This window comes from Panthera tigris, chromosome F3 (genome assembly GCF_018350195.1).
Source record: "Panthera tigris isolate Pti1 chromosome F3, P.tigris_Pti1_mat1.1, whole genome shotgun sequence".
NCBI lineage: Eukaryota > Metazoa > Chordata > Mammalia > Carnivora > Felidae > Panthera > Panthera tigris.
The window spans coordinates 65858113-65872130 of NC_056678.1; the positions used below are offsets into that span (position 1 = coordinate 65858113).

General features: G+C 42.7%; 2 protein-coding genes across 2 annotated transcripts; both read left to right on the forward strand.

Annotated features, from left to right (window-relative positions):
* Positions 1-750: 750 nt before the first annotated feature.
* Positions 751-4487, forward strand: LOC102959300 (olfactory receptor 6K3-like). Its single transcript, XM_042975725.1, has 2 exons — positions 751-1729; positions 4468-4487. Exons 1-2 carry the CDS (start codon positions 796-798, stop codon positions 4485-4487), a joined length of 954 nt encoding a protein of 317 aa, XP_042831659.1. The 5' UTR covers positions 751-795.
* Positions 4488-8118: 3631 nt separating this feature from the next.
* LOC102959028 (olfactory receptor 6K3-like) lies at positions 8119-9066 on the forward strand. Its single transcript, XM_007084291.2, has one exon. The coding sequence runs from the start codon at positions 8119-8121 to the stop codon at positions 9064-9066; it is 948 nt and encodes a 315-aa protein (XP_007084353.2).
* Positions 9067-14018: the final 4952 nt, after the last annotated feature.

Consider the following 14018-nt stretch of genomic DNA (forward strand, 5'->3'; position numbering starts at 1 on the left):
CCCAGTGTAACAGTGCCCAATATTCTGGAGTGTTGACTATCTTCCTGACGCTGCTCTAAGCCCTGAAAGTGTGTTTACACATACGGGCAGGGGCAGTGGGTTCGAGCGCGTCCTTAGAGATACAGTGCACGGATTTACATTCTGACTTCAGGCGAGAATCCCTCGGAAAAGGGTTTCACCTGTCTGTGTCTAAGTGTTCTCCTCTGTAAAAAGAGGATGATCTTGCCTCCCTAGAGCATCTGGAGCATTAGGGAAAAAAATACAGCCTGTGCTTGGGGCGGTGCTTGCCACAGTGACTGACTCCATACCCAGCACACTATGCAATGCGGTTCTTGCTATTGTAAAGTGTTTGGCCATTCTCAAAGCCTTCCATGCTAGTATTAATATTTCCTCCCGTCCACCTTCGGCTCGGGTCATGATCTCACTCACGGTTTCATGGGTCTGAGCCCATCGGGCTCTTCCCTGACAGCGCGGAGCCTGCTTGAGATTCTCCCTTTCTCTCTGCCCCGCCCCTGCTCCCACTCTCTCCGTCTTTCTCAAAAATAAATAATAAAGAAAACACTTAAAAACATTTGGGGACCGCTGTTTCTGTGATCATACCTCTGAAGGAGCGGGGAGAAAAAGTCAAATACTAGTCAATGTGCACAAGAGTGTGAAATTAGGAAAGAAGAAAACTTGCAAGTTATTTCCTGTTATTCATCCAAGTTACTTAGCTGTTCACCACCCGTTCTTCTCCGCCTCCTTGTGAGCTGGTGTGTGCCCTCTCCTTCATTCGCAGGGAGCTCTGCTGTGCATATGGAGAGGGGAAACCTGTCAGCGGTGACTGAATTCATCTTCACTGGCTTCCCGCAGCTCCAAGATGGCGGCCTCCTGTACTTCTTCCCCCTACTTTTCGTCTACACCTTTATTGTCATCGGGAACCTGATGGTCTTCTTTGCTGTCCAGCTGGACACCCATCCTCACAACCCCATGTACAATTTCATCAACATCTTCCCCTTCCTGGGGATCCGGTACATGACAGCCACCATCCCCAAGATGCTCTCCAACCTCATCTGCGAGAAGAAGACCATCTCCATTACTGGCTGCCTCCTGCAGATGTACTTCTTGCATTCACTGGGAAATCCCGAGGGGATGCTGTCGACCACCATGGCCATCGACAGGTCCGTGGCCATCTGCGACCCTCTCCACTGCCAGATGATCATGACCCCCCGGCTGTGTGCTCGGTTCTCTGCAGGCTCCTGCATCTTGGGTCTCCTCATCCTGCTTCCTGAGATTGTGATGATTTCCACACTGCCTCTCTGTGGGCCCGACCAAATCTGTCAAATCTTCTGTGACTCGGTCCTCGTGCTGAGCCTGGCCTGTACAGACACGTCCACGACTCTGGTTGGAGATGTGATCCATGCTGTGGCCATCACCGCTACCATCCTAATCATTGCCCTGTTCTCTATCAGGATGGTCACTGTGGTCCTGAGGATGCCCTCTGCTGAGGCTCGGCAAAAGGCCTTTTCTACCTGTGCAGGCCATCTCGCTGTGTCCCTGATTTTCTTCGGCCACGTGTCCCTCATGTACTCACGATTCAGTGCCACCTACCTCCCAGTCCTGGACACCACAACTGCACTGATGTTTACTATCCTTGCCCCCTTCTTCAATCCCGTCACCTATAGTCTGAGAAACAAGGACATGAAGAACGCGATTAGAACACTGTTCACCTTCGGAAAACGTTCGACACGTTTGGAGGTTAATTCTGAGCCACAAATCTCCTCCCCCCGTCTTACTGTTTTCTGTAACAGATTAAAAAAAAAAAATGAAACCACTCTATACATAGTTCTTTATCACACTGAACTTTCTGTCTGTTCTCCTCATTATTTTCCCTGATATCTAGGAAAACACATTTATACTCTAGGTCATAGCTATTAACAATGATGTACATACGGTCAAGAACCTTATTATGGGGTTGATTTGCTTGCTTTCTTCTGAACGGTTGTAATTAAAGGAAAGCTCGCTCATCACTCCAGAAGCTGGCCGTGTGCTTCAGGCAATAGATCTCGGGAAAGTTCTCTATTTCATTATGGATCATGGATTACCTGATTAGGTTTGTTGGGAGTAGCTATCTTGTTTTTTTTTAAGTTTTTGAAATTAATTTATGTATTTTGAGAGAGAAAGAGAGCACAAGCAGGGGGGAGGCACAGAGAGAGAGAGAGACTATATCCCAAGCACTCCCTGCACTGTTAGCACAGAGCTTGATATGGAGCTCAAACTCACGAATGGCGAGATCATGACCTGAGCCAAAACCAAGAGTCAGATGCTTAACTGAGTGAACCATCCGGGAGCCCCGGGAAGCAGATATCTTAAAATAATAATAATAATAATAATAATAATGATAATACTTAAGGAAGTCAAGTATACTTTCCTTTTTAGTAGTGTAATTAGCTCTTCATTAGAATAATAAGCGTATACATTTAATAAGACTAAATGATTCCTGTTGCCAAACATGTTCATAAGAAACCTACCGTGTAGGATACTGTTGACACATATACACTTCAGTACACACAGATACACACAGAGAGGAACGTTAGTTATTGCTGGTCTTCCCGGGGCTAAGCATCTTCATTTTCTTCAACACAAAAGTCTTCTTTGCATCTATGGAATGGCCGCTTCAAATAACATGATTCATTTGACTTTCTAACCGAACAGCTCTAAAGAAACTTTCCTCTCCTTGCCATATCCAGTGCTGTTGCCTGAAGTTTCCATCATAATTCATGCACAGCTCTTATAATTATCTTCACAAAACACACGTACAATAATTTTGGTATAAAAATAGCAATTTTATCCTGTGTACTGAAATTTCCTTCCCCGACAGTCCAATAAAACAGCCCAAACCACGTGGATATTAATTTCTTTAGAGACCCAAAAGGCGCACAAAACACGAAGCAACCCCACCTAGCTTACATCACAAGCATCCTTCCAGAGGGGGGGAAAGAAAAAAACCTCTGTAAGTCCTGAAAAACAAAGAAAGGTGAAGTCAATAGACAAAATGTAAATAATCTCTTAAAGTCATAGTATATACGACACAAAATTTAAGGGAATTCAGTACAGGCAAGAGAAGGTCCTATCTGGGAAATATTTTGCAGGAATCTTTTTTGATAAAAGTGTTGGAAATTCCAGGGGCGCCTGGGTGGCTCAGTTGGCTAAGCATCCAGCTTCAGCTCAGGTCACGATCTCGTGGTTTGTGAGTTCAAGCCCCGCGTCAGGCTCTGTGCTGACAGCTCAGGAACCTGGAGCCTGCTTCGGAATCTGTGTCTCCCTCTCTCTCTGCCCCTCCCCTGCTCACGTTCTGTCTCTCTCTGTCTCTCAAAAAATAAACATTAAAAAAATTTTTTTCAAGTGTTGAAAATTCCAAACAGAAGTTGGATTTTGATAGATAATGCATTGGGATGGGGGCTCATGAATGAGTATCTGGCATATTTCTGTTTATCAAGTGGGGACTTTACCTCTTCAACTCCTGGGTTTCCTTTGGTGGATGGCACATGAAGTGAAGTTGGGACATCTTTGCCTCAAAAGTCTGAGTTTAGGATTCCACAACCAACAGAGAAGAGGCACATTAGTGGCTGTGTGTCATCCACTTGGTTTGAGTCCCAGCAAGGAAACCATTTAAATTAAAGGGCCGCTGACAAAAGCAGCTGGAAATGGAGAGGAGGCCTGGGATGTAGTCACATACAAACTTCAGTCCTACTCAGCCTCCGAAGCCAAACCCCGTGATTTTGAACTTGGGCCACGCTAATCGTAAATAACGAACGCAAACAAAAGCAGATAAGGAAACAAGAAATTATCCAACAACACCTGTTCTCGACTTAGGATTGCACTTCACGGCTTCACCGTAGCCTCGCCAGAAAATTTGCATTCCTGTTCCGTGGGCAGCCAGAATTCAAACGGTCACATTCGCATTCCTGAGTTTGCAGGAACAGGCATTGGAAAGACAAATGCACCACGAGGGCAGGAGGACCCACAGAAGTGGAGGACGTGTGACGCATCCCAGCGGCACTCCCACATACAAAAGCTTGCTATTGTCAATTAAGTATCGGATAACTTTCCATCCTGAGGGAAAATAAATATAAAGGTTTAAAAATGCCTCTGCCAATCTAAAAGTGAACTTATTCCTCTAAGTGTCACAAAGGGCTTCATATACCCAACTGTTTATATTTTTCATGTGGTACATTTGAAAAAGAGCAGGGAGAAGAATTTTATTTATTTATTTATTTATTCAGAAAGCAACAAATCAGAGAATCAGAGAATAAAGAGACTGTGCAAGTGTGTTTCTGCACGTTGCTACCATCGGTGCCCGTTTGCCAACTAGACGTTCACTTGGGTTGCAGTGGGGCAACTCTTGACAATTCAAGTCCACGGTGAAGGCTGGTCTGTTAGGTTAAAAAGGGGGCACTATGGTCATTCAACTATTTCCATTTCCAGATTTCCTAACACCTGGATAAGGGCAAATACAGACAAATTAAACATTTCTTTTCTATTTATTTAGAAGTTTTATTTATTTATTCTGAGAGAGAGAGAGAGAGAGAGACAGAGAAAGAGAGATGGAGAGCATAAGAGGAGATAGGGAGAGAGAGAGAGAATCCCAAGCAGGCTCTGTGCTATCAGCACAGAGACCAACGCGGGGCTCAAACTCACAAACTGTGAGATCATGACCTGAGCTGAAACCGAGAGTAAGACTCTTAACCAATTGAGCCACCCAGGCATCCCAACATTTCTTTTTCTTAAAGTAAAGTGAGTCACTTTCCGTTCTTGTTAATTTATGCATTTTCTCATAGAAATAATTTTATTTCTAGAAACAGATGAACCACAGATTATATCTGTAAAGCAAACTTGCCAAATGTTGCTGATACTAAAAATCAGGTTAGTTTTCATGGGCGTGGGGGGGGGATAGACAATCTAGATAAAATTGCATATTCAAGGGAGCATATAAATATTTCTTAGCGATAAGGTTTTGGTATTACACTCGAGAGAAACATGAAGGGAAAAAAATCTTCCCTGATAATTTTCAGTGGTTAAAAATAAACATAGCTTACACAGTCGTCGTTAATATGAATTTATTTTTATAAAGTATTCTTTTTTTTTTTTAATTTTTTTCAACATTTTTTATTTATTTTTGGGACAGAGAGAGACAGAGCATGAACGGGGGAGGGGCAGAGAGAGAGGGAGACACAGAATCGGAAATAGGCTCCAGGCTCCGAGCCATCAGCCCAGAGCCTGACGCGGGGCTCGAACTCACAGACCGCGAGATCGTGACCTGGCTGAAGTCGGACGCTTAACCGACTGCGCCACCCAGGCGCCCCTTTATAAAGTATTCTAAGTCACCAAATTCCATGATTAGAGATGAGAAGTCCTTCTTCCTAACATTGTGTATTCTTGAGCCAGGCTCCGTAACCACATTCACACGAAAGACGTGACCCCATCGCTTTGCTACCATATCAGGAAACTTCTAAGATATTTTCCGTAAGAATGGTGAATAGAAAACGAATTAATATATGTGTCGTTGCATTTGGCGATGTTTGCAACACACTGTGAACGAAGTGGTATACAAGACCAATCTTTCATATATTTGTGGGGAAAAATAGAAAATTTAAGGAATTCATCAGACTCCATAGGAATAATTTGAAGGAGAGCCCCGTATATGTTGCTGGAAGGAAAAAGGTGGGGGGGTTTCCATCGTCTTCTTTAGTACTGGCTCACTTTTCCAAACGACATGTTTTCCCAGAAATTGTTTTCTTTTTTCTTCACTACTTTATCCATGATACTTAACATGCCAGTAAATCACCTTCAATGCTGTTCCTTTTTTAATTTTTTAAAAATGTTTTTATTTATTTTTGAGAGGGAGCGAGATGGAGCATGAGCAGGGAGGAGCAGAGAGAGAGGAAGACACAGAATCCAAAGCAGGCTCCAGGCTCTGAGCTGTCAGCACAGAGCCCGATGTGGGGCTCGAACTCGTGACCCACAAGATCATGACGTGAGCCAAATTTGGATGCTTAACTGACTGAGCCACCGAGGCACTCTAACACTGTTCTATTTCTTGTGTGTTTTGTGAGGGTAGAGTCCTATCAAAGCTGTTCTTTGTATGGAACCCTCTCAATTCCATACCGAGATGGGAAGTGACTGGTTAAATCGTAACCAGTAACAAGAAAATGGTGGTAACAATGGTCACCAGGATCTGTGAGTCTTCCTTGGGACACTGATTCTCCTCTGACCTGAAGATCTAATGAGAAGACAGGGCAGGGGTGTCTGATAATTGACCCCATGAGGGAATAGATTGCTTTCTACTTATTACCGAGGGATAAAACCTCAGTGGAGTTCATTTTCCCTTTGGTGTCTTTTGTAGGATGGCTATAACAACACTTCCAGAGACAGTGAAAGAACATTCGGCAATGCAGAGACCCAGGGAAAAGGAAGAGCCCTCTGGTATTTTGCAGAGGTGAGTTTAGGGTCACTGAGGGCTGGGGAGAAATTATCCATTTTCTTTGCTAAGGATGAAACACATTCTAAAGACTTAGTGAAGATCTGGGGAGGCTTGAATTTGGGCATTGGACTAGGGCTTCTGAGGAAGTTCCATCTTTGGAATTCTGGGCTCTGCATATTTTCAATCAGAAATTATATCCAGTTATTCAGACCATGTGATGGTCCAAGACATGAATGCTCATCCTCTCTTCTCTACCTGCCTTGCTTCTGGATTTTTCTGGCTTTAATGATGTTTGCAAGTCAGATCCAAACCTAGTCATTACAAAAGAAGCTACTTTCAAGTGCTTAATATATACTAGGGGTCGTGAAAGACAAAGGCTCATCCTGCCCAAATGGAAGCTCACAGTCTAGTGAAGTTAAACAGAGAACAAGAATTGCAGTGAAACTTAATCAAGTTAATGGTAGAGGCCCTGCTGAAGACACAGAGATGAGAATAAGGCGTATGTGTACGTGTGTGTGTGTGTATGTGAATGTGGGGAAGGACATGAGCGCACTTCTGACAGGAGGCAGAGGCTGAGCTGAAACCCAAAGGGAGCCAGAAGCATCCTGGTGAAGAAAAGCGAGTCTGAATGCCTTCCCAAAAGAGTGTTGGCCTTCACAAGGCAATGATCTCGGGGAATTGGAGGTAGACCCTGAAATCTGCCATCGCGCAGGAGGAGGGAGTGGCGGGTGGGGATATGCTGGGTGTGCGGATCTGAAGTCTGGAAACACACCTGTGCTGGAGACAGAGGCTTGATGCCTATGTATTGTTCATCCACAGACAGTGAGGAAAGACAGGACTTCAGGGGCCACAGCAGAAACATGCCATACACAGCCATGTACCGAGTGGGTAAAGAAGATGGGTCCATAACACATAGAAGGGAAATAATGATATAGCGAACACACGAGAAGAAGCCTCCATATAGGAACAGGGAGAACCTGGAGTGGGGTTGCATGAGAGCCAAGGGAGAAAAATCTTCAAGTAGTGGTAATCAGGAGTTTCTGGCGCAAAAGGGTAGTCATAATATAACTGAAACATTTATGTTGCTTTGCGGTTATCATGTCACTGACACATAGGACAAAATGTCTTCTGTAAGTGGCAGTAAAGAAAGAATTCACACAGCAAATGGTGGAGGAGTGAACAAGATCTGAATGAGATACTGTTAATATTACTGTTTCAGAAAGCCGATCTCGGAAAGAAATGAGAACAGATATTGATCATGAATGTCAGGGGCGTTGATACATTAACTCATGTAATACAACTCCGATTGGACAAATAGGTTTTCACCTACAGAAGAAGATGCTGAATCTCAGAGAGATTGTGGGACTTGCCCATTATCGCCCAACTAATAGGCAGCAGGATGAGAATTCAGGCTCAGTATGTTCGATATGTTCGATTTGAACCCTGGCTGTACTAATCATTAGCTATACTGTCTCCCAAATAAAGATTCCAGATACAGGCAAGCCACTGGTCATTTTGAACTGAGGAAGTGTCAAAACACACGCAAAAAAACGCCACGTAACCAAAATACTGTTTATGTTTACACTGCGTCAATTTCCTTCTCTGTTACTTGGGTATAACCTCTCCCTTATTCACAGGAAGCTCTTCTGGGGATAATGGAGAGTGAAAATCTATCAGCCGTGACTGAATTCATCTTCACTGGCTTCCCGCAGCTCCAAGATGGCGGCCTCCTGTACTTCTTCCCCCTACTTTTCGTCTACACCTTTATTGTCGTCGGGAACCTGATGGTCTTCTTTGCTGTCCGGCTGGACACCCGTCTCCACAACCCCATGTACAATTTCATCAGTATCTTCTCATTTCTGGAGATCTGGTACACCACGGCCACCATCCCCAAGATGCTCTCCAATCTGATCAGCAGCCAAAAGACCATCTCCTTTACTGGCTGCCTCTTGCAGATGTACTTCTTCCATTCACTCGGAAACACTGAAGGAGCCTTGCTGACCATCATGGCCATCGACAGGTACGTTGCCATCTGCAACCCTCTTCACTACCTGACCATCATGACCCCCCGACTATGCGCTCAGCTTTCTGCAGGCTCTTGTGTCTTTGGTTTCCTCATCCTTCTACCTGAGGTTGTGTGGATTTCTAACCTACCTTTCTGTGGCCCCAACCAAATCCATCAGATCTTCTGTGATTTCGGTCCATTATTAAATTTAGCCTGTACGGATGCCTCTGTGATCCTAGTGCAAGACGTGATTCATGCTTCGGCCATTCTGATAACGAGTCTGATTATTTCCCTTTCGTACATCAGAATTGTGGTTGTTATCCTGGGCATCCCTTCAGCGGAGGGTCGTAAAAAGGCCTTCTCCACCTGCGTCGCCCACATTGCCGTCTTCCTGATGTTTTTTGGCAGCGTGGCCCTGATGTACCTCAGATTCTCTGCCATGTATACGCCGTTCTGGGACACAGCCATTGCTCTAACATTCTCTGTCCTTTCTCCCCTTTTCAATCCCATGATATACAGCCTGAGAAATAATGATATGAAAGATGCTATTAAGAAGCTCCTTTGCCCTCAAAAGGTGTTTCATGTACGTGGTAGGTAACTTAGGAAGCAGCCTTCTATACGGATGGAACTTCTTCGCAAAATACCGACCCCACAGACACGAGAACTGAAAAGAATTATGCAATTAGCCCAAATTTCTTCTCCATGAGTTGGTGAGAAGACTGACAGAGAAAGTCCTATGAGGACTTACAGAGACGGCAAAAACACCGTTTTCTTTTCTGTATCTCTCATTTTGTGCATTTGATTTTAATTTGCTCTTTTACTTCAAGGCGGTTAATTGTATAAATATTAATAATACTCATAGGTATTACCTTTCTTTGGTATCGAATCTCTTTACAAAGCTCCCAGTGACCTGATGGAGCCCATGGAGCCCACTCCCCATGACACTAAGGTGACGGGTCCAAGTTCTTTCTGGAAGCTACTGGACATTAAGCAGAAGCAAGAACTTCTGGCACCCAGACCACAGACTGGATCCCCCATCTTTGCTTCCTTTCCAGTCAGCCTTGCTGGTATTTTTAAGATCTACATACTGGGGTGCTCTGTATGTGACGCTGTCGTGAACAGGGGCGTCACGGATGATGTGCAGTTATGTTAACCCCGTAACTGTGAAAAGCAACTGAGTAGATCAGATCCCTCCCCGTGGGAACTTAGCATCTCACGTAGGATCAGTGTGAGAAAATGTTGACATAATAAATGCATATGTTTACATCTATAGGCAATGAAATTTATTGATGATTTAATCCACCCCTCTAAGAAATTGTCTCTTTTCCGATATCAGTGCTAAAATATATATTTCGTGTAGCAGTTTTCCTCTAATACCTATGTGACTTGGTAATACAAAATGTTTAATTCAAAATTATATACTAAAACTTATTCATGTTTCTACAAAGTACTTAGGGCCATCAGTTTAATTATGGCAAAAATTGGATTGGATATGCAAATTATTTCTCTCTTTTGAACCTTTATATTGTTTCCTGGCTATCACCATTCTTTTTTTTTTTTAATATTTATTTTACTTTTTAAGAGAGAGAGAGAGAGACAGAATGCGAGCAGGGGAGGGGCAGAGAGAGAGAGGGAGACACAGAATCCGAAGCAGGCTCGAGGCTCCCAGCTGTCAGCACCGAGCCTGACGTGGGGCTCGAACCCACGCACCCTGAGATCATGACCTGAGCCAAAGTCGGATGCTCAACCGACTGAGCCACCCAGGTGCCCCTGGCTATCACCATTCTTATAAATATGGCAATTATCTTTTTTTTTTTTTTTTGCATAAAGTTCTTTCCATTTGCAAAAACTTCTGTCTCAAGATAAATTTCAAGAAGCTGACTCACTAAAGTAACATACGCTGATATGTTTATAGCTGTTGGTAAAAATATTGTTTTTGCAAATGGTTGCACTAGTGCGTCGGTGGGCCACTTTCGGTACAACTTTGATTACATGGATTAAGTAAGAAGTCGAGCTGCTCTGCGAAGCTGCCAATTCTATCACGGACAAGGCGAAATTGTAGCACAACTGTCATAAAGGGTAGTGATAAGTTGCAGTGATAAACTGAGTTATCGGTCCCGATTCTTCACATCCCCATAACGGAATTACAAGTTCACAAATCTTCAGGGTGGGTGGTGTATACTTTTCTGCCCCATAACTTTGGATTGGCTTTTTTCTTTTTCTTTTCTTTCTTTCTTTCTTTCTTTCTTTCTTTCTTTTTTTTTTCTTTCTTTTTCTTTTCTTTTCTTTTTTTTTTTTTTCTTTCTTTTTTTTTTTTTTGACTATTGGGATGTCAGTGGACATTACAGGGGTTGAATCCATGCCTTTGTGGTTGGGTTCGTTCTGGTGGCTGCTTTTCGGGCAGGATTGGACTCATGAGGCTGTGTGCCTGGGAGCCCCTGGTTCAGAGAATTAGAGACATCGGGGGGCTGATCTGCCCAAAGCCTGGTGCCTGGAGTCCAGAACCAGAACCCAAAGCCAGGAGTCCAGCCTAAGTCACCTTCTTGCAGCTGACGAGCAGACTCATCAGTAGGAGGCTAAATGATTATTGTTTTAATATCCACGTGTGAAACACTTCATAAGTTACTGCGTTCTGCTGTGCGTGGGCTTTGTCTGGCACCGTACCAGCCCGGAATTGTCGAAATTTAATAACTAGTCCTTACTGTCTGAATCTTAAGATTGTCTTTTGGGTTGTAAGTATTTTAGAATCATATTGTTAATTATTTCTTAATAATTCTATAATTTTCAGAAACATTATCTGCATCATATGTGTAATTATTTAACCATGCCACCTGGTTGTGTGTGTGCATATGTGTGTGTGTGTGTGTGTGTGTGTGTGTGTGCATGTGTGGGAAAGATATTTTACACATTAAATGGATTTTTGCGGGGGACGCCTGGGTGGCTCAGTCGGTTAAGCGCCAGACTTCAGCTCAGGTCATGGTCTCACGGTGCGTGGGTTCAAGCCCCACATCAGACTCTGTGCTGACAGCTCAGAGCCTGGAGCCTGCTTCGGATTCTGTCTCTCTCTCTCTCTCTCTCTCTCTCTCTCTCTGTCCCTCCCCTGCTTGCACTCTGTCTCTCTCTTTCTCTCTCAAAAATAAATAAACATTAAAAAAATTAATAGATTTTTTTTTTATCATTTAGAGACAGAGAAGGTGCTGGAGGCCTGCAGTGGGGTTTGGGGGGGTGGGGATATGCAGGTGGGCCATTCTTTGGAAAGACCATTCTTTTTTCTCTACCATTTTCCTCACCGTTTTTGTGGCTTTTAGTCATCTTGCACTTGATAAGTATTTGGAAATAATGTTACAGCATTAAAGATTTTTTAAGGTGGAATAATAGTTAAATACAAAAGCTTTTAAAACAATGTGAAAATAAAAAAAAACATATGCACGACATATTGAAGAATTGTACAGATTCTACTTTTGTATTCTTTTTTAAAAAAATATTTTAAACTTTATTTTTGAGGGATAGAGCATGAGCAGGAGAGGGGCAGAGAGAGAGAGGGAGACACAGAATCGGAAGCAGGCTGGAGGCTCCGAGCTGTCAGCACAGAGCCCGATGTGGGGCTTGAACTCATGAACCATGAGATCACGACCTGGGTTTCAGTTGGACGCTTAACCGACTGAGCCACCCAGGCACCCCCTACTTTTGTATTCTTACCACTTGTTAAACGTACATAAGCAAAATGTTTTGTGTTTGTCCAAACATAGCATAAAGTTCGTATGAATTCTCTATAGTAGTCTCTAATTAGAAACTGCTGTGTTAGGTAAATTGGTGAGCGTGTCTTTTTCTGAAACCATAATACCATTTCTTGTTGCATATTTGTTTAGTTTATTTGGGGTGAGAAAAAAATCATTTTCCTTAAAGTAAAAGATTTCTTTAAAAGAAGAACAAAGAAAAGAAACTTGGAAGAAAATCAGCAACAAATATAGACAAGTAATTTAAAATAAGATAAATGCAAGAGGCTCATAATCACATAAAGAGATGCTTAAACTCTGGGGCACCTGAAGCTCAGTCAGTTAAGTGCCCTAGTCTTTGATTTGGCTCGAGTCATTATGTCACAGTTCATGGGTTTGAGCCCCGCATCCGGCTCCATGCTGTCAGTGTGGATTCTCTCCCTCTTTCTGCCCCTCCCCTGCTCATGTGCGCGCTCTCTCTCTCTCTCTTTATCTCTCTCTCTCAAAAAAAAAAAAAAAGAAAGAAAGAAAGAAGAAAGAAAGAGAAAGAAAGAAAGAAGAGAAAGAAAGGAAGAATAGAAAGAAAGAAAGAAAGAAAGAAAGAAAGAAAGAAAGAAAGAGAAAGAAAGAAAGAAAGAAAGAAAGAAAGAAAGAAAGAAAGAAAGAAAAAGACATGCTTAAACTCTTTATTAAGGCTCAGTGTTGGAGGGGATGTAGAGACAAAGAAACACACATACCCAGCAGGTAATATAAACTAGTGTAGCCATTCTGGAGAAAATTCTGGTAGAACTTAAACTCGAGTGTATCCTCTCTCCTAGTAATCTTGCTCCTAGGAATGTGTCCCAAACATATTTTCACACGTGTTAATAAATCAACATGCGTGAAGATGTTAGTTGGGTGTGGGGAAGTTGGAAGCAATCTGTGACCTATGATGGGGAAGAGTTGCTTTAACTAAGATCAGTGAATATTTCAGGGGATCATATAGGTGCTAGATGGTGTGAACTCAATGAACACAAAGAAACCTAAATAACTAAAAAATAATGCTGAGTGAAAAAAAATCAACAATGCAACAAAATCAATCTGATACAATTGATGTGAACAAAAAGCACATGTACACAAAACACAAATGCTTGTTTCGCAAGGAAACATACCTGCGGAAGATATCTTATGATTACAGTTAAGTAATTTAAATAGCTGTCTATGGAGAAAATAGGAGGAAGTATGAAAATTAAGGAAAATAAATAAAAACATTTCCGTATAAATTTCTCTGTCTCTCTCTCTCTCTCTCTCTCTCTCTTTTTTTTTTTTTTTACAAAAGCAAATCATTGACGCACCTGGTTGGCTCAGTTCGTTAAGTGTCCGACTCTTGATTGTGGCTCAAGCCATGATCTCACAGTTCGTGAGATCAAGCCTTGCATCAGGCTCTGCGCTGATGGCACGGAGCCCACTTGGAATTTTCTCTCCCCTGTCTCTCCGCCCCTCCCCCACACTGTTTCACTCTCTAAATAAATAAATAAATAAACTCTAAAAACAAAAGCAGATCGATCGCATGCCATCAGAGTTAACAACACATTTGTTTATGTCTTTCCAAGTCACAGCACAGAGGTCTAGTATTTCCATATCAAACAATTGCAGCATAATATGTTGTATTACGGTTGTACCCCTTATCCCTATGGCTGCAGATTGAAGTTTATTTCAATCACATCTAAGCATAAACATGTCACAGTGAAATCATGTCACAGTGAAAAACGGCATGTACGTGTGTAGACTGCGATCTTGTCGCAAGATTAATTCCTAGAAATACAGCTGCAATATTCAATAATATTCAGGATTT

Excerpts from the sequence above, each read along its gene's own strand:
- LOC102959028 (XM_007084291.2), top strand. The coding sequence starts at position 8,119 with ATGGAGAGTGAAAATCTATCAGCCGTGACTGAATTCATCTTCACTGGC.
- LOC102959300 (XM_042975725.1), top strand. The coding sequence starts at position 796 with ATGGAGAGGGGAAACCTGTCAGCGGTGACTGAATTCATCTTCACTGGC. Across the intron at positions 1,730-4,467 it reads CTTCGGAAAACGTTCGACAC|ATTTCCTAACACCTGGATAA; the intron begins GTTTGGAGGTTA and ends TTCCATTTCCAG.